This window comes from Pongo abelii, chromosome 20 (genome assembly GCF_028885655.2).
Source record: "Pongo abelii isolate AG06213 chromosome 20, NHGRI_mPonAbe1-v2.0_pri, whole genome shotgun sequence".
Classification (NCBI taxonomy): domain Eukaryota; kingdom Metazoa; phylum Chordata; class Mammalia; order Primates; family Hominidae; genus Pongo; species Pongo abelii.
In genome coordinates, this window is record NC_072005.2 from 45,752,649 (window position 1) to 45,772,316 (window position 19,668).

The 19,668-nt window shown below is 47.5% G+C and overlaps 1 protein-coding gene and 1 long non-coding RNA gene across 6 annotated transcripts; one reads left to right on the forward strand and one right to left on the reverse strand.

Annotated features, from left to right (window-relative positions):
• Positions 1-2,050: 2,050 nt before the first annotated feature.
• LOC129051773 (uncharacterized) lies at positions 2,051-8,980 on the reverse strand. 2 transcript variants are annotated; one of them, XR_008516241.2, is made up of 3 exons: positions 8,734-8,980; positions 7,799-7,951; positions 2,051-2,680 (listed from the first exon to the last, which is right to left on the reverse strand). It is a non-coding gene; the product is annotated as an uncharacterized LOC129051773 (long non-coding RNA). The 2 variants fall into 2 exon arrangements; XR_008516242.2 differs by having other exon boundaries at positions 7,799-7,880; positions 8,734-8,966.
• PSMC4 (proteasome 26S subunit, ATPase 4) lies at positions 8,095-18,868 on the forward strand. Of its 4 annotated transcripts, none has more exons than XM_003779182.4 (11): positions 8,095-8,670; positions 9,581-9,679; positions 9,805-9,991; positions 11,700-11,846; positions 11,930-12,039; positions 12,141-12,234; positions 17,245-17,412; positions 17,498-17,574; positions 17,714-17,882; positions 18,090-18,145; positions 18,619-18,868. In XM_003779182.4, the coding sequence occupies exons 1-11, from the start codon at positions 8,635-8,637 to the stop codon at positions 18,730-18,732; spliced, it is 1,257 nt and encodes a 418-aa protein (XP_003779230.1). In that variant the 5' UTR covers positions 8,095-8,634; the 3' UTR covers positions 18,733-18,868. The 4 variants fall into 4 exon arrangements, with proteins under 4 accessions (XP_003779230.1, XP_054394884.1, XP_054394886.1 ...); XM_054538909.2 differs by having other exon boundaries at positions 8,471-8,670; positions 17,714-17,978; positions 18,064-18,145; XM_054538911.2 differs by lacking the exon at positions 8,095-8,670 and adding an exon at positions 8,967-9,131.
• Positions 18,869-19,668: the final 800 nt, after the last annotated feature.

A 19,668-nucleotide genomic window follows, 5' to 3' on the forward strand; every position in this document is an offset into this window, starting at 1 on the left:
TCCACATCATTCTAATCTGAAAGGCAATAAGCATTTGGGAAGCTGTCAAGCTCATGGTGGCAGATTAAATATACTTCCATATTACTACTACTTATATATGTGTGGCTGCATTTTTTTTGGTATACGTTAACCGAAACAAACTATCACAGCACATTGAATGCAAAAGCAGACATTGGCCGGGTGCAGTGGCTCATGCCTGTAATCCCAGCATGTTGGGAGGCTCAGGCAGGAGGATTGCCTGAAGTCAGGAGTTCAAGACCAGCCCGGCCAAGATGGCGAAACTCCATCTCCACTAAAAATACAAAACACTAGCCAGGTGCAGTGGCTCGCACCTGCAATCCCAGCTACTTGGGAGGCTGAGGCAGGAGAATCACTTGAACTCGAGAGGCAGAGGTTGCAGCAAGCCAAGATCATGCCATTGCACTCCAGCCTGGGGGACAGAGTGAGACTCTGTCTCAAAAAAAAAAAAAAAAAGGCAGAAAAAAAAAGCGGACTTTAAGATCCAGTTGTTTTCCATCAAGCTGGACATTAAAGAGATTTGCAAAAATGCAAAACAATGCTACTGTTTTCTAACCATAATAGAATTAAAGTAGAAATCAATAACAGAAAGATGTCTAGGAGATCCCCAAATATTTGGAAATTAATCACTCACTTCTAAATAATCCATGAGTCAAAGAAGAAGTATTAAGAAGAAATAGAAAATATTTTTCACTTAATGAAAATAAAATTTAACAAAATGTATGTAAGCAATTAAGGCAGTTTTTAGGGGGTAAATTTATATTAGCAAACACATATGTTATGAAAGAAAATCTCAAATCTAACCCTCCACATTAACATTGTGGAAAAAGAAAAGTAAATGAAATCCAAAGCACTGAAGGAAAAAAAAAATAAAGAGCAGAAATCAATGAAATTAAAAACAGAAAAAAAAACAGAAAAATCAATGAAACCAAAAATTTTCCTTATGAAAGGTCAATACATCTAATAAACCTCTAACCAGACTAACCAAGAAAAAAACAGAGAAGACAAAAATTACCTATATTAGGAATGATAGAAGAGATATCACTACAGTATCTATAAATTTTACAACTTACATGTAATAGATCAGTCCCTTGAAAGATACAAACTACCACAATTCACCAAAGATGAACAAGATAAAGAGGTCTTAGAACTATTAAAGAAATTAAATTTATAGTTAAATATCTTCCCCCGAAAATCTCCAGGCCCAGTTTTATTGGAGAATGTTATCAAGTATTATTGAAAGAAATAACATGAATTCTAAAAAATTCTCTTTCAGAAAGTATAAGAGGAGAAATACTTTCCAATTTGTTTTATGAGGCTAGCATTACCTTGATACCAGAAGCCAAAGACATTACAATGAAAGAACACTATAAATCAGTATCCCTCATATTAGCAAATTGAATCTAGCAATATAAAAAGGACAATTCATCATGGCCAAGTAGGGCTTATCCTGGGAATACAAGGTGTGTTCAAAATTTTTTTGACAAAAGTGAACATCTGGCAGGGCGTGGTGGCACACATCTGTAATCCCAGCCCTTTGGGAGGCTGAGGCAGGCAGATCACCTGAGGTCAGGAGTTTGAGACCAGCCTAGCTAACACTGTGAAACCCTGTCTCTATACTAAAAATACAAAAATAGCCGGGTGTGGTAGGAGGCGCCTGTAATCCCAGCTACTCAGGAGGCTGAGGCAGGAGAATTGCTTGAACCCAGGAGGCGAAGGTTGCAGTGAGCCAAGATTGTACCACTGTACTCCATCCTAGGTGACAGAGCAAGGGTTCATTTCAAAAAAAAAAAAAGTGAACATCCATTCAGGGTTTAAAAAAAAAACCAACTCAGCAAACTAAGAAGAGAAAGAAACTTCCTTAATTTGCTAAAAGGGCATTTTGAAAGACACAATGTTAGAAGTCTAAATGCTTTCCACCAAAGATTGAGAACAAAGAAAAGAATGTTTGCATTCACCACTCCTAGTCAATATTGTACTGAAAGTCCTGGCCAATGTAATAGGTAGGAAAAGGAAACAAAACTAATGTCGATTGAAAAGGAAGAAAAATAAAACTGTCTTTATTCACTAATGACATAGTTGTCACAAAAAAAAAACTCCAGGAAATCTACAGAAACTCCTAAAACTAATAAATGATTTTTACAAGATCACAGAATAATGTGCAAAAGTCAATCATATTTTTAAGCATAAGGAAACAAAAATCAGAAATTTAAAAAATTTTAATAACATTTATAATATCATAAAATATGAAATACATAGAGATAACCTGACAAAAGATGTACAAGACCTATACACTGAAAACTAAAAAACATTGCTGGTAGAAGTTAAGGAATGAATAAATAAATTGGGAGATATACCAGGTTCATAGATTATAAGATTTAATGCTGGCTGGGTGCGGTGGCTCATGCCTGTAATCCCAGCACTTTGGGAGGCTCAGGTGGGGGGATCACGAGGTCAGGAGATCAAGAACATCCTAGCCAATATGGTGAAACCCCATCTCTATTAAAAATACAAAAATTAGCCGGGTGTGGTGGTGCACGCCTGTAGTCCCAGCTACTCGGGAGGCTGAGGCCGGAGAATCTCTTGAACCCAGGAGGCAGAGGTTGCAGTGAGCCGAGATTGCGCCACTGCACTCCAGCCTGACGACAGAGTGAGACTCCATCTTTAAAAAAAAAAAAAAGAAAAGAAAAAAGAAAGAAAATTAGATCAACAGAACAGAATCAAGAGTCCACAGGTAGATGTACACATGCATAATCAACTGATTTTTGACAAAGCTGCAGGGCATTTCAGTGGGAAAAGATAATATTTTCAATAAATGGTACTGGAGCGACTGGGTATTCACATGCAAAAAGATGAAACTTTGGCCAGGCGCAGTGGTTCAGGCCTGTAATCCCAGCACTTTGGGAAGCCGAGGCAGGTAGGTGGATCACCTGAGGTCAAGTGTTCGAGGCCAGCCTGGCCAACATGGTGAAACTCCATCTCTACAAAAAATACAAAAATTAGCCGAGCGTGGTGGCGGGCACCTGTAATTCCAGCTACTCCAGAGGCTGAGGGAGGAGAATAGCTTGAACCTTGGAGGCCGAGGTGCAGTGGGCCGAGATCGCACCACTGCACTCCAGCCTGGGCAGCCGAATGAGACTCTGTCTCAAAAACAACAACAACAAACTCGAAATGGAACATAGATCTAAATGTGAAATATCAAGCTATCAAACTTCTTTTTTTCCCCCCTCAAAGTGCTGGGAATACAGATGTGAGCCACCACACCTAGCCAATCGAACTATCAAACTTCTGAAGAAAACATTTTAAAAAACTTTGTGAGTTTTCACCAGGCTAAGGTTTTTAAAAATACAACACCAACAGCATGATTCATAAAAGAAAAAATTGATAAATTGGACTTAAAATCCACAGTGATACACGCCACCATGTCAGGATAATTTTTGTATTTTTAACAGAGACGGGGTTTCACCATGTTGGCCAGGCTGGTCTCGAACTCCAGACCTCAAGTGATCCGCCTGCCTCAGCCTCCCAAAGTACTGGGATTACAGACGTGAGCCATTACACCTGGCCTTTTTTTTTTTAATTTCTAAGAAAAGAGATTTTTTTTTTTGAGACGGAGTCTCGCTCTGCCTCCAGGCTGGAGTGCAATGGCGCCATCTTAGCTCACTGTAACCTCTGCCTCCCAGGTTCCAGCGATTCTTCTGCCTCAGCCTCCCGAGTAGCTGGGATTACAGGCACACGCCACCACGCCTGGCTAATTTTTTGTATTTTTTAGTAGAGACGGGGTTTTACCATGCTGGCCAGACTGGTCTCGAACTCCTGACTGCAGGTGATCCACTCGCCTCGGCCTCCTAAAAATGCTGGGATTACAGGAGTGAGCCACCGCACGACCCAAATCACTGTATTTTGGAAAAGATAAATTCAAAAATTAGCTGGGCGTGGTGGCAGACATCTGTAATCCCAGCTATTTGGGAGGCTGAGGCAGGATAATCACCGGAACCCAGGAGGCACAGGTTGCAGTGAGCCGAGATTGCGCTATTGCCCTCCAGCCTGGGTGACAGAGGGAGACTCGGTCTCAAACAAAAAACAAAAAAAGAAAAGTTCATTGATCCTAGCCCTTGCCTCTGCCTGTGCATACGAAAATATCGAACACGATTAATGATTATGTGTCACACCCAAACCTTAATGAGATTTTGCTGTCATGTAACTTCTGAGAACATCTGATGTAACTTCTCAGCACATGAGCTGCAGCCACCTGTATAAAAACTGCAGGCTGAAACCCTTCGGAGCAGTCCAACAGTTACTCTGAAAGACTCTCCCAGGTTGTGATCCTCAGTAAGACATCTGAATAAAACTAACTTTAATTCTCTAAAAGTATGTTTTTCTCTTTCCTTTTTTTTTTTTTGAGACAGGGTCTCACTGTCGCCCATGCTGGAGTGCAGTGGCACAATCTTGGTTCACTGAAGCCTTGACCTCCTGGGCTCAAGTGATCCTCCCACCTGAGTCTCCTGAGTAGCTGGAATTATGGGCACACGACCATGCTGGGTTAATTTTTAAACATTTTTTGGTCTCACTATGTTGCCCAGGGTGGTCCTGAGCTCCTGGGCTCAAGCAACCCTCCTGCCTGCACCTCCCAAAGTGCTGAGATTATAGGAGCAGGAATGAGCACTTGGCCTGATTTTTGTTTTAGTTGACAATAGTCAGTGTTCAGGAAATGGTTATTTATGATTATTATCCATAAAAATTCCAAAGGGATACACTGATTTGTCATTACCAAAGGGGCCAGAGAGAACCTGGCAATTATTTGGGCTTAGGGGAATAAAGGCAAAGCTCTCAGATGAGTTTCAGTCTGAAGCCTGGAAACAGGGAGGATAGGAGGCCAGGGGCAAGATGATGGATTCCATTTTAAGTAATAGATTCTAAGTCTCAAGTAAAAATCCAGGTTGCCTTTTGGGTGTAAGGTAGAAACCTGGGATACAGAATTGCCCAAGTTAGGCACAGTGGCTCACACCTGTAATCCCATCACTTTTCGAGGCTTGGGAGGGTAGATCACTTGAGGTTAGGAGTTTGAGACTAGCCTGGCCAGCATGGCGAAACTCCGTCTCTACTAAAAATACAAAAAATTATCCAGGTGTGGTGGCCCACGCCTATAGTCCCTGCTGCTCCAGAGGCTGAGGCATGAGAATCACTTGAACCTGGGAGGCAGAGGTTGCAGTGAGCTGAGATTGTGCCACTGCACTCCAGCCTGGGCGCCAGAGCAAGACTCTGTCTCAAAAAAAAAAAAAAAAAAAAAAAAACTTACAGAATTAAGAGTTGCTCATGCAGAGAAAAAAAAAAAAAGATTTATTGTCATTGTCATTTTCCTTTTTTTTGTGGAAACACAGACACTAGGACCTTAAGAAAGGCAGGAGCCAGATCTAATGAATCTCTAGGTTCTCCCAGCACAGCGATCCTCCCTACTCAGTGATCTCCACTGAGCAGGAGCCACCAATTCTCTTTGTAACTTAATGGAAGTGGCTTTCCCCGTCTGCACCTCAGTTTCATTTGTAAAATGAGGAAAAGCAAACCTACCTCTGAGGGCTGTTATGAGATCATGGTTTGGAATTTTCCTGGCCAAAAGTAAATGCACAAGTAGTGTCTCATGTGACAACCCATGATCCATCCACCAAATAGAAAACAATGTTCAAACACAAAAAATATCAAAAGTATACATACAAATGGTGGGAGTGTAAATTAATACAGTCTGACAGTGTCTACTAAAGCTAAACACATACCTGCCCTATGACCAGCAATTCCACACTTGGGTCTATTTTGTTTTTGTTTTTCTTTGGCAGGGGGATATATTTTCAGAAGAAATGAATACATAAGTTTGCCCAAAGAAATGTACTAGAATCTTCATAGTGAGAGACAGGACTAGCTGGATTTCCTAGGCTGACTAAGAATCCCTAAGCCAACTGGGAAGGTGACCGCATCCACCTTTAAACAAGTGGCTTGCCACTTAGCTCACACCCGACCAATCAAGTAGTAAAGAGAGCTCACTAAAATGTGAATTAGGCAAAAACAGAAGGTAAAGAAATAGCCAATCATCTAACGCCTGAGAGCACAGGAGGAGGGACAATGATTGGGATATAACCCAGGCACTGGAGCCCACAATGGCAATCCCCTTTGGGTCTCCCCCCATTTTATGGGAATTCTGTTTTCACTCTATTAAATCTTGCAACTGCACACTCTTCTGGTCCGTGTTTGTTAGGGCTTGAGCTGAGCTTTCGCTCACTGTCCACTGCTGCTGTCTGCTGCCATGGCAGCCGTGGCAGACCTGCCACTGACTTCCACCCCTCAGGATCCGGGTGGCCACTGCACTTCTGATCCATTGAGGCGGCACCCATTGCCGCTCCCAGTTGGGCTAGAGGCTCGCCATTGTTCTTGCGCGGGCTAAGTGCCCGGGGTTCCTCCTAATCGAGCTGAATAGAGCTGTAACACTCACTGCATGGCCCAAGATTCCATTCCTTGGAATCCTTGAGGCCAAGAACCCCAGGTCAGAGAACAAGAGACCTGCTGCCATCTTGGAAGCAGCCCACCACCATCTTGGGAGCTCTAAGAACAAGGACCCCCGGTAGCAACAGCACCATAACAGCCCTAAACTGGAAAATATCCAGTCTGAGGTATAGGGCATAGTCATAAAATGGAAACCATTCAGAATGAAAATGAAAGAATTATCTCTACACACAGTATGCATGAATCTCACAAAAATAACATTAACTAGAAGAAGCCAAACGCGGTACACAGAGTACTGGTCTAGAGAGAAAGAGAATTCAAAACAAACAAAAGTAACCCAGCTGTCACAAGTCAGGGTGAGTCCAGCCAGGCACAGTGGCTCATGTCTGTAATCCCAGCACTTTGGAAGGCTGAAGTGGGAGGATCATCTGAGTCCAGGAGTTCGTGACCAGCCTGGGCAACATAGCAAAACCCTATCTCTACAAAAAACATTTTAAAATTAGCAAGGTGTGGTGGCACACGCCTGTAGTCCCAGGTGCTTGGGAGGCTGAGGTATAGGATCGCTTGAGTCTGGGAGGTTGAACCTGGAGTGAGTAGTGATCTCACCACTGCACTCCAGCCTGGCAACAGAGCAAGAACCTGTTTCAAAAGATATATTTTTAAAGGCTACATGGGGTGGGTCATACCTGTAATCCCGGTGCTTTCAGAGGCTGAGAGAGGATAGCTTGAGGCCAGGAGTTGCAGACTCTAGCAAGCTATGATCGTGCCACTGCACTCCAGCCTGGACGACAGAGACTCTATCTCTTAAAAAAAACAAAAAAAAAAACAACCAAAAAAACAGATGAGTGATAACCTTTAGAAGGGATCAGGGAGGCCGGGTGTGGTGGCTCACGCCTATAATCCCAGCACTTTGGGAGGCCAAGGCAGGCAGATCACTTGAGGTCAGGAGTTTGTGACCGGCCTGGCCAACATGGTGAAATCCTGTCTCTACTAAAAATACAAATATTAGCCTGGGCAACAGAGTGAGACTCTGTCTCGGGGTGGGGGGTGGAGCGGGGAGAAGAAGGGATGGGGGAAAGGGGAGCACATGAGGCTTCTACTGTTTGGTTTTGCGATTTGGATTCAGGTTGTATGGGCATGTTCACTTTGTGTAATTTCGTCGAGCTGTAATGATTTGTGCTCTTTATCTAACTTCAATAAAAGGTTTACTTAACAAAAATTGTAGCTGGTGTGAAGGGTAGCAGTGTATCCCTGGGGCCAAGAGTACAGGCTTTGGGGACAGACAGACCTGGGTCCCAATCTATGCTTTGTCCCTTCGGCACGTTGTGACTGTGGCTGGTGGCTTCGTGGCTCTGAGCTTGTTTCCTTCTCTATAAATGAGGAAATATAATACCTGCTACGATGATGCCTGTAAAGCTTAAGCACAGGACCTGGCACAGATCTGTAAGGCGGAAACCTGGGATACAGAATTAAGGTCTATGAATCTCCTGTGCAGCCCAACTTCTGGGCACTCGCTGCCTCCTTTTCCCCAACCCAGACGCGTGGGTTCTACTTGATTGGTTGCTCACTGCGGGCTCCGGGCTCCTCACTCCCGGGGTAAAGCCCGGTATGAAGGGTCACCTTCAGGGGCGGCTCGGACCTTCCCACGCCGGCGCGGCGCACAATCTTGGGATCAGCCCTACGTGGAGACCCTACCCGCCCGTACGATCCCTTCTGTGGAGCCCCGCTCAAGACCCCTCCAGTTCAGACACTAGAGAGCGAAGAGAGCAGTTGGCCGCCGGACTGTCCGTGCCAGAGCTCTACGAACTTACTCCGCTGAAGGCTGCGCCACCTCCCGGAGAGAACCCCCAACCCTCTACTTCAGGGCGAGATGGCGCCATCGCGTGATACTGCGCACGCGCCCAGCTCAGGTCCCGCCCTCGCGCCTGCGGGTACGGAGAGCGCATGAGCCTATGTTGAGGGCGGAGCCCAGACCAGCCCTTCATCCTATCCTGCCCTTCCAGCCCCTCTCAGTGGTAACTTAAACTACGCTTCCCAGAAGCCTCCTCAGCCAGGGACTTCCGTTGTCGTCAGCGGAAGCGGTGACAGATCATCCCAGGCCACACAGAGGCCGGCTTGGTCACTATGGAGGAGATAGGCATCTTGGTGGAGAAGGCTCAGGTACAGTGGGGACTTGGGCTTTTTAGTCCGGGCCGGGCTCGCGGGGAGAGGGTGAAGCCTGACCTGAGTGGGGGGATGAATGGCTTCCAGGACCCCGGCCCGGGTTGGGGTGATTTCGGAGGCCTCGGTGGAGCGCTTTGTGCCGTTCGAAAGCCTGTGTGGGTGGCCAAGTGATGGTAGCAGGTAAGGCTCAGAAAGCGGGGCTGGGGGATTGAGTGACGTTAGTGGGTCTTTGAGACGGATTGATTTCGAACCCTGGCCGGTAATGCTTAGTGACGTCGGTGGCCCGGCGTTGGGATTGGGTCAGGCGGTGAGTGATGTATGGGATCCCGCCGTGCGGCCAAGTGATCCCCAGGGCTAGGCTGCGGGGCTGACTGATGTTCAGGGCTTTGCTGATGGGGGTAATGGGGCGGGTAGTTAAGTATTATCTGTGGCTTGGCTGAGTGATGTTTAGGTCTAAGGTGAGTTAGGAGACTGTGACATAAGGGATCTTTGAGGGGAAACTGGGGAATGTTGGGACTCGTTGAAGGCGCAGGCACTTTAACAGCCTATCTAGGAGAGCCATGTGACATTAGGAACCTCTTGAAGGGGATTAGGTGGCATTTGGGTCTGATAAGGAGTTGATGTGACGTTTAGATCCTAGTTGGGGGTTGTGTGACACTGGGGACATGTTATGAGTGGTATATGATAACATAAGATGTTTGAGGGGCAAGTTGACATAAAGAGCTTGTTTAGGGGGCCAAAAGGTTTCCAGGATCTATTTAGAGGGTCTTATGATATCAGGGGTCTGTTAGGGGCTAAGTGACTTCAGGGTGAAGTGGGGAGGGGAACAAACATTAGTGAAGTTGAGATGCTTTCATGAGAGGACCGTCTTCTCTTCTTCCAATGTAAGTTATCCCCTTTGGTCTAGGATGAGATCCCAGCACTGTCCGTGTCCCGGCCCCAAACCGGCCTGTCCTTCCTGGGCCCTGAGCCTGAGGACCTGGAGGACCTGTACAGCCGCTACAAGGTACATTCAACCCCCAACCCAGACCTTGCACCGGACCTGGCATCTCTTACTCTTCCCCACTTTCCACCACTCTCTGGATCAGCAAGGGCTGGAGCCATCCCCTTCTGTCCCCTCTCTGCTCACAGAAGCTGCAGCAAGAGCTGGAGTTCCTGGAGGTGCAGGAGGAATACATCAAGGATGAGCAAAAGAACCTGAAAAAGGAATTTCTCCATGCCCAGGAGGAGGTGAAGCGAATCCAAAGCATCCCGCTGGTCATCGGACAATTTCTGGAGGCTGTGGATCAGAATACAGCCATTGTGGGCTCTACCACAGGTGTGCTAAGGACACCTCATTCATTCATTTGTCCACTTAACAACTATTTCCTACCATGTGCTAGGCAGCAGCAAACAAGGCAGGGCAGTGCAGTGTTCTTCAGAGTATTTTGACTGATCAAAAGGTAGAAATACATACATACATACATACATACATACATATATATATATATATATTTTTTTTTTGAGACAGAGTTTTGCTCTTGTCATCCAGGCTGGAGTGCAATGGCACAATCTCAGCTCACTGCAACCTCCGCCTCCCAGGTTCACGCGATTCTCCTGTCTCAGCCTCCCAAGTAGCTGGGATTACAGGCATGGACCACCACACCTGGCTAATTTTTGTATTATTAGTAGAGATAGGGTTTCACCATGTTGGCCAGTCTGGTCGTGAACTCCTGACCTCAGGTGATCCACCCGCCTCACCCTCTGAAGGTGCTGGGATTACAGGCATGAGCCCCACTGCGCCCGGCCAGAAATATATTTTACGTTGTGAATATGTGTCTCTGTCTCTTACTTTTTAGATAGATGTATAAAACGTAAGTTTCACCATGAAATATTTAGCCTTACTAGGTGTGGTATATGCTGATGTTTTCTATCCTATTCTAGTCTGTTTTGTTTTAAACACAGTTCTGGTCATGACCTTCCAAATTGATTTCACAACTACTACTGGTTTGGGGCCTGCAGTTTGAAACAATGAGTAGTAGTGTTAAGAGATTGAGCTCTGAGGCCAGGCATGGTGCCTCACACGTATAATCCCAGTACTTTGGGAGACTCAGGTGGGCAGATCACTTGAGGCCAGAAGTTTGAGACCAGACTGGGCAACATGGTGAAACCCCATCTCTACTAAAAATATAAAAATTAGCCGGGTGTGGTGGCACACACCTGCCATCCCAGCTACTCGGGTGGTTGAGGCACAGGAATCTGTTGAACCCGGGAGGTGGAGGTCGCAGTGAGCCGAGATCGCGACACTGTACTACAGCCTGGGGCGACAGAGCAACACTGTCTAAAAAAAAAAAGAAATAATGGTCCCTGATAGGGACTCAGAGTCCTTATCAGAGTATACTGTAGCTGCTGCTGTTTATATAGGTCCAGGCCTTGCCCTCTTGATAGTCATTGTCACTGGCATCTTATCTGTTTTTTCGTTTCTGGGCTCTGTTCCTCTGGACTAAGCCATGTTCTTGTAAAGGCTATGGAGAAAGGTGTGCGATTGTGCCTGGAATTGGACTGGTGGGCTATGAGGAAATGAGGGGAGGGTGGTATCCAGGATGAGGCCTTTATCTTTGACCTGTGGTAGTTGGGATACTGTGGCTTTCCCTGAGATGGCACCATGGATAGAGGAGTAGGTTTGTGGGAAGACAGGGAGGGCAGTCCAGAGCATCATGGGAGGTGTCCAGGAGGCTGCTGGTCAGCCAGGTCTGACAGTCAGAAGAGAGACTGAGCCTGGAAAGAGAAGTGTGCCTCACTAGTATGAGATGCAGGGGGAGGCCTGCTGGACAGCCAGGGCTGGAGCTCAAGAGAGAATCAGGGCGGTAGACAAGGAGTTCGTGTGAATATTGGGGACAAACAGCAGGAAGGAAGGCTGGAGGCCGAGAGGGGACCCCTCAGGGTCTGAACCAGAGATGTTGGTGGCGTGGAGATTAGGAGGGAGGAAGGGGGAAGGGGCAGTTTCCAGGCTGACACTTCTCGTTTTCCTCTCTCCCTTCTCGCAGGCTCCAACTATTATGTGCGCATCCTGAGCACCATTGATCGGGAGCTGCTCAAGCCCAACGCCTCAGTGGCCCTCCACAAGCACAGCAATGCACTGGTGGACGTGCTGCCCCCCGAAGCCGACAGCAGCATCATGATGCTCACCTCAGGTAAAGGGGGAGCCTGCAGCTGGGAGGGCCCCATGGGGACCTTGAGCACCTGGCCAGGAGCCCCAGCTCTGCTCTCCCTCCAGACCAGAAGCCAGATGTGATGTACGCGGACATCGGAGGCATGGACATCCAGAAGCAGGAGGTGCGGGAGGCCGTGGAGCTCCCGCTCACGCATTTCGAGCTCTACAAGCAGGTGAGGCGGTGCAGGTGGCAGGGAAGGGAGAGGCCCCATTGGGTCTGGGGTTGGAGGTGGAACCCCTGACTCCCACTTCTCTTCCTTCCTCTGGGTTTCAGATCGGCATCGATCCCCCCCGAGGCGTCCTCATGTATGGCCCACCTGGCTGCGGGAAGACCATGTTGGCAAAGGCGGTGGCACATCACACAACAGGTGAGCCCTTTCGCCCCTGCCCCGAGCTCTCATCTTCTGGCCTCTTCGCCTTGCTCCCTGCTCGCTCACTGGCACTGCACAGTGATTAGAAACATAGACTCTGGGGTCACAGCCCATGTGTGCATGTTACTGGCTGTGCTGACTTCACCTCCTTGGGCCTTTCCTAGTAGTTAAAGACTCATTTCACCCGGTGATTGTGAGCAGTTAATGAAATAATGCAGTGTTTTCCTGCAATGGGTTGTGACCTATTAGTAATTATGAATTTCAATTTGTGGGTTGCAGCCAGTATTTTGAAACATGAAATAGAACAGAAAGCGCCAGAGAACATCCACATGGTATTTATACCATGGTACAAGTATACATGGTGCAAGTTCATCTGTTTCATGAAACTTGTTTCATACACATGTGCACACTCATGTATACTTGTAGTTCTTCAAAAATGTATATTTTTTTTAATTCTTAAATTTTTTTGTAGAGACAGGGTCTCACTGTTGCCCAGGCTGGTCTTGAACTCCTGGGCTCAAGGGATCCTCCCACCTCTGCCTCCCAAAGTGCTGGGATTACAGGCGTGAGTCATGTGCCTGGCCCCAAAAATGTATTTTTTATTGTAGGTGCCAGACAAAAATGTCTGAAAGTCACTCACTCTATAACTCTTTTTTTTTTTTTTTTTTAAAGCCCTAAAATCTTAAGCATATGTTCAGATCTTAATACATGTGAGCCAGGGAGCAATAGGAGGTAGTAGTTAAGCAGTATGTTTTCTGGGGCTAGACTGCCTGGCTTTGAAATCTTACTCCCCCAGCAACTTCTTATGTGATCCTGGGTAAGTTAACCTCTCTGTGACTCAGTTTCCTCACCTGTCAGATGGAAACAATCATAGTACCTATTTTTCTTGGATGGGTGTTCAGAAGAGCAAATTGATACAAAGCATCTGGAATGGGCAATAAATGTTAGCTGTTGTCATTGTTACTCATTTGCTTGGCACTTTATTGAACTTTTACTCTGTACCAAGCCTTGTGCTGGAATGCAAAGATGACAATCAGAGATGTCCCTTGCCTTGACTGGGAAAAAAGAAATAGACACCTAGAACTCAGTCATTTGGTGACTGTTTATTGAACACCTACTATGTGCCCGGATGTGTTGTAGATGCTAGAGACGTGGGCCAGGCACGGTGGCTCATGCCTGTAATCCCAGCACTTTGGGAGGCCGAGGCGGGCGGATCACGAGATCAGATCGAGACCACGGTGAAACCCCGTCTCTACTAAAAATACAAAAAAATTAGCCGGGCGCGGTGGCGGTCGCCTGTAGTCCCAGCTACTTGGGAGGCTGAGGCAGGAGAATGGCGTGATCCCGGGAGGCGGAGCTTGCAGTGGGCCCAGATCATGCCACTGTATTCCAGCCTGGGCGACAGAGCGAGACTCCATCTCCAAAAAAAAAAAATATATATTAGCCGGGCGTGGTGGCCAGTGCCTGTAGTCCCAGCTACTCAGAAGGTTGAGGTACAATGGCGTGAACCCGGGAGGCGGAGCTTGCAGTGAGCCGAGATGGCGCCACTGCACTTCAGCCTGGGTGACAGTGAGACTCTGTCTCAAAAAAAAAAAGAATAGAGACGTGGCAGTAAACAGAATACCTCCTTATGGAGGTGATGTCTTAGTTGGAAAAGCAAACAGATAATGTGGCCCAACACAGATTCGTAAAGTTTCTTTTTTTTTTTTTGAGACGGAGTCTCGCTCTGTCATCCAGGCTGGAGTGCAGTGGTGCGATCTCGGCTCACTGCAAGCTCTGCCTCCCAGGTTCACACCATTCTCCTGCCTCAGCCTCCCGAGTAGCTGAAACTACAGGTGCCCGCCACCACGCCTGCCTAATTTTTTGTATTTTTTAGTAGAGACAGGGTTTCACTGTGTTAGCCAGGATGGTCTAGATCTCCTGACCTCATGATCCACCCGCCTCAGCCTTCCAAAGTGCTGGGATTACAGGCGTGAGCCACCGTGCCCGGCCTGTAAACTTTCTTAAAACATAATGAGATTTTTTGTGTGTTTTTTTTTTTTTTTTTTTTTTTTTGAGACAGAGTCTCACTCTGTAGCCCAGGCTCGAGTGCAGTGGTGCTATCTTGGTTCACTGCAACCTCCGCCTTCTGCGTTCAAGCGATTCTCCTACCTCAGCCTCCCGAGTGGCTGGAATTACAGGTACATGCCACCACGCCTGGCTAATTTTTTTTTGTACTTTTGGTAGAAATGGGGTTGCACCATGTTGGCCAGGCTGGTCTCGAACTCCTGGCCTCAGGTGATCCTCCCAAAATTCTGGGATTACAGGTGTGAGCCACTGCACCCGGCTGTGATTTTTTTTTTAAGCTCATCACCTATCATTAGTGTTAGTGTATTTTATGTGTGGCCCAAGACAGTTCTTCAGTGTGGCCCTGTGTACCCTTCACCCAGATTCCCTAATGTTATTATCTTATGTAATCATAGTACAATTAGGAAAACCAGGAAATTAACAGTGGTACAATACAATGAACTAAAGTTTAGACCTCCTTCAAATTTTATCAGCTTTTCCCACTAGAGACCCTCACTTCAGGTTCTGTCGTTTTTCTGAGTGAATTGGGGTGGTTTGTCACTGGCAGAGGGAGGGAAGAGAGAAGGTGTAGAAGGGATGTAGAAATGGGAAAAGCTGCTGACTGGGGTTGAGTTTTGTTTTGTTTTCTAGAGACCGGGTCATGTCTGGCCAAGCGCGGTGGCTCACGCCTATAATCTCAGCACTTTGGGAGGCCGAGGTGGGCGGATCACGAGGTCAGGAGTTCGAGACCGGCCTGGCAAACACAGTGAAACCCCATCTCTACTAAAAATACAAAAAAAATTAGCCAGGCATGGTGGTGGGTACCTGTAATCCCAGCTACTCAGGAGGCTGAGGCAGGAGAATCGCTTGAACCCGGGAGGCCAAGGTTGCAGTGAGCCAAGATTGCACCATTGCACTCTAGCCCGGGCGATAGTGCGAGATTCCGTTTCCAAAAGAAAAAAAAAGAGAGAGACAGGGTCTTGTTCTGTCACCCAGGCTGGAGTGCAGTGGTGTGATCATAGCCCACTGCAACCTCAATCTCCTGGGCTCAAGCAGTCCTCCCCACCTCAGCCTCTCCTAAGTAGCTGGGACTACAGGCATGTGCCACCATGCCTAACTAATTTTTGTATCTTCATTTTCAGTAGAGACAGGGTCTTGCTATGTTGCCCAGGCTGGTCTTGAACTCCTGGGCTCAAGCCATCCTCCTGCCTCAGCTTCCCAAAGTGTTGGGATCACAGGTGTGAGCCTTTTTTTCCTCTCGTTTTTCGGGGGGAATTCATCTATTTGTTCCGGTGACAGCACAGCTTACTAAGAGTGAGTAACTGAAGCAGGAGCCCATTCCAGGGTAGGTGGAAGGAGTAGTAGAGCCCAGAGGGGGCTGAGAGATTGGGAGGACAGGGAAGGTTGGGGTAGGAAGGGGACTGTAGTGATTGAGTAGGAAAGGCTGACAGACAGGCTGAGCCAGATAAGGCAATTCCAGGGATGGGGATTTCATGTGGAACTGGTTGGACATTTGCAGAACAGCCAAGTAAATGTGTGGCCAAAGTCAGGTAGTCAAGGTGTGTTTGGAGCAGAAAAAGTCAGAAATCTTGAGGTTAGGATGCTGAATGAGCCCCCAGCTGATGCAAGTACCAAGAAAGAGGGACCCCTTGAGCCAGGTGTAAAGTCTGGATCTTAGGGAGTGAACAGGGCAGGGCTGAAGCCTTGAACAGTTCCTAGTTTATGACATAAAACCACTCAGTCTGTCTATGGACTGCATGTCCCCCTTCTCTGGTGGCTGGAAGGAGAGTCCTGGGGGTATGCTTCATACAACACAAAGCATCTGATCCTTAAGAAACAAGTGTAACTTTAAGAAACAAGGCCAAGGTCAAGCATGGGGTGGCTCATGCCTATAATCCCAGCACTTTGGAAGGCTAAGCCAGGAGGATCGCTTGAGGCCAGGAGTTTGAGACCAGCCTGGGCAATATAGCAAGACCCATCTCCTCAAAAATTTTAAAAAGCTAGGTGTGGGTACATGCCTATAGTCCTAGCTACTCAGGAGGCTGAAGAGGGAGGATTGCTTGAGCCTAGGAGATTGGGGCTGCAGTAAGCTATGATCATACCACTGTACTCCAAGTCCAAAGGGAGGGCCCAGAACAAATCTGTCTTCAACCCCATTGCCAATTGTCAGTTATATCAGAACATGCCTGTGGTCCCTGATCTTTTTCAGGAAATTAAAAAGCTGGTCCTTCTAGCAAACAGGAACTCAGAGCTCTTGGCGAGGCAGTATGATGTCTTAGTGTATGGGCAGCATGTCTGTTTTCCTGCTGATTTTGCAAGTGCTCCAGAAATCTAGACTGGTTTTTTCCTTTCTTTTTTTTAGTATTTCATATCCTGATTTTTAAATGTTGGGCCAAAAAAATGACACATCTGGCTGGGCATGGTGGCTCATGCCTGTAATCCCAGAACTTTGAGAGGCCAAGGCGGGTGGATCACTTGAGGTCAAGAGTTCAAGACCAGCTTGGCCAACATGGTGAAACCTCGTCTCTACTAAAAATACAAAAATTAGCTTGGCATGGCAGTGCACGCCTGTAATTCCAGCTACCCAGGAGGCTGAGGCAGGAGAATCACTTGAACCCTGAAGGCAGAAGTTGCAGTGAGCTGAGATTGTGCTACTGCACTCCAGCCTGGGCGACAGAGCAAGACTCTGTCTCAAAAAAAAAAAAAAAAAAAAAAAAAAAAGTGACACGTTTGTGAGGAGGATTCATGATTTAGGCCACTGGGTCACTGTGGGGTACAAGTAGATGGCTGTTCCTCAGGGCTGGATGTGGGACCCACCCTTGGGCATGAGAGAATGACACAACTACTAGGTACGGGTATCCAAGTTAAAGGATGTCTTCAAGGAATTCTCAGTCTCTGTTAAAGCGGAATGGGCCCCTCAAGAGGCTCATCCCCATCTAACCCTTGTCATCCTGTCATCAGCTGCATTCATCCGGGTCGTGGGCTCGGAGTTCGTACAGAAGTACCTGGGTGAGGGCCCCCGCATGGTCCGGGATGTGTTCCGCCTGGCCAAGGAGAATGCACCTGCCATCATCTTCATAGACGAGATTGATGCCATCGCCACCAAGAGATTCGATGCTCAGACAGGGGGTAAGTGATGCCAAAACAAGGCCTAGGGTCTTGGACAGGCTTGTTGCATGGGATGCCTGGGACTGACCATGCTGTGCACTCTCAGCCGACAGGGAGGTTCAGAGGATCCTGCTGGAGCTGCTGAATCAGATGGATGGATTTGATCAGAATGTCAATGTCAAGGTTTGGGGTTTGGGATGGACAAGGGGAGGTGTGGTGTAGGAACTGGGGAAAGTTGGGGACTGGCACCTAAGGGGCGGTTATCGTGACAGGAAGGAGGTAGGAGTGCAGAGATCTGAGCTGGCCTGCCCCCCAATGTCAGGTAATCATGGCCACAAACAGAGCAGACACCCTGGATCCGGCCCTGCTACGGCCAGGACGGCTGGACCGTAAAATTGAATTTCCACTTCCTGACCGCCGCCAGAAGAGATTGATTTTCTCCACTATCACTAGCAAGATGAACCTCTCTGAGGAGGTTGACTTGGAAGATTGTATCTTGCTCCAGAAGTCAGGGAGGGGCCCTAGTTGGGAACGGGGATTAGATCTTCAGCTCCACTTCTGCCATCACCACAGCCCAGACTGTGCAGGTGGGACCAAGGTCCAGGGAGGAGGGGAGGTGACAGAGATGGCCAAAGATGACTTCCAGCCCCAGGCATTTACCCCATCACACAGGGAATAGTTTCCTTAACTCGCTGCAGATGTGGCCCGGCCAGATAAGATTTCAGGAGCTGATATCAATTCCATCTGTCAGGAGGTAAGTGGTGGTTTCTCTCTGGATCCAGGCAGCGGGTGTGTGAGGACCCTTCTCTGAACCACTCTGCTGCAGTCCTGTCCCCTCATGGCTGCCCTGGGTCGTGGGCGCCATCTCTCTCTTCCTCTGCCATCACTAGGGGTGGATAGTACAGGGGTAGTGTTTTTTGTGTTTTGCTTTGAGACAGGGACTTGCTCTGTCGCCCAGGCTGGAGTGCAGTAGGGCAATCATGACTCACTGCAGTGATCCTCCCACCTCAGCCTCCCAAGTAGCTGGGATTACAGGCGCCCACCACCACGTCTGGCTAATTTTTGTATTTTTTGTAGAGACAGGGTTTCACCATGTTGCCCAGGCTGGTCTCGAACTCCTGGGCTCAAGTGATCTGTATACTTCAGCCTCCCAAAGTGTCGGGATTACAGGTGTGAGCCACTGTGCCCTGCCACAGGAAGTAGATTTTAACTCTCATCCTTCAACAGAGTGGAATGTTGGCTGTCCGTGAAAACCGCTACATTGTCCTGGCCAAGGACTTCGAGAAAGCATACAAGACTGTCATCAAGAAGGACGAGCAGGAGCATGAGTTTTACAAGTGACCCCTCTCTTCCCTCCACCACACCACTCAGGGGCTGGGGTTTCTCTCGTTCCCCCAGCACCTCTGTCCCTAAACCTCATTCCCTTTTTTCTTTACCCAGGATTGGTTTCTTCAATAAATAGATAAGATCGAATCCATTTAATTTCTTCTTAGAAGTTTAACTCCTTTGGAGAATGTGGGCCTTGAATAGGATCCTCTGGGTCCCTCTTAATCTGACAGATGAGCAGACGAGGTGCATGGCCTGGGTTGCAGCTTGAGAGAACCAAAGAATTCAAACCAGATGACTTCTGAAATGTGGGGAAAGGGATGGAAAATGAACCTGAGATGGCAGTCCTTAATCATGGGATAAAGCCCTGTGCATCTCCCTCATTTCCTACAGGTAAAAGACAGTAAAGAAATTCAGGTCACAGGCCTTGGGAGTTCATAGGAAGGAGATGTCCAGTGGCGTCCAATAGAACTTTCCACAATGATGGATATGTTCTATGTTCTCCAGTATGGTAGCTGCTCGCCACATGTGGCTAATAAGTACCTCAAATATGGCTAGCATGACTGAGAAACTGAACTTTTTTTTTTTTTTTTGAGATGGAGTCTTGCTCTGTCACCCAGGCTGGAGTGCAGTGGTGAGATCTCGGCTCACTGCAGCCTCTGCCTCCCAGGTTCAAGTGATTCTCCTGCCTCAGCTTCCCGAGTAGCTGGGACCACAGGCACCTGCCACCACACCCGGCTAAATTTTGTATTTCTAGTAGAGACAGGGTTTCACTATATTGGCTAAGCTGGTCTCGAACTCCTGATCTCAAATGATCTGCCTGCCTTGGCCTCCCTAAGTGTTGGGATTACAGGCATGAGCCACTGCGCCTGGTCAAGAAGTGGAACTCTTACACACTGCTGGTGGGAATGTGAAATGGTAAGCCACTTTGGAAAACAGTTTGACAATTTC

Coding starts and splice junctions, on each gene's coding strand:
- PSMC4 (XM_054538909.2), top strand. CDS start 8,635: ATGGAGGAGATAGGCATCTTGGTGGAGAAGGCTCAG. Junction 11,847..11,929: donor CATCATGATGCTCACCTCAG/GTAAAGGGGGAG, acceptor CTCTCCCTCCAG/ACCAGAAGCCAGATGTGATG. Junction 12,040..12,140: donor ATTTCGAGCTCTACAAGCAG/GTGAGGCGGTGC, acceptor TCTGGGTTTCAG/ATCGGCATCGATCCCCCCCG.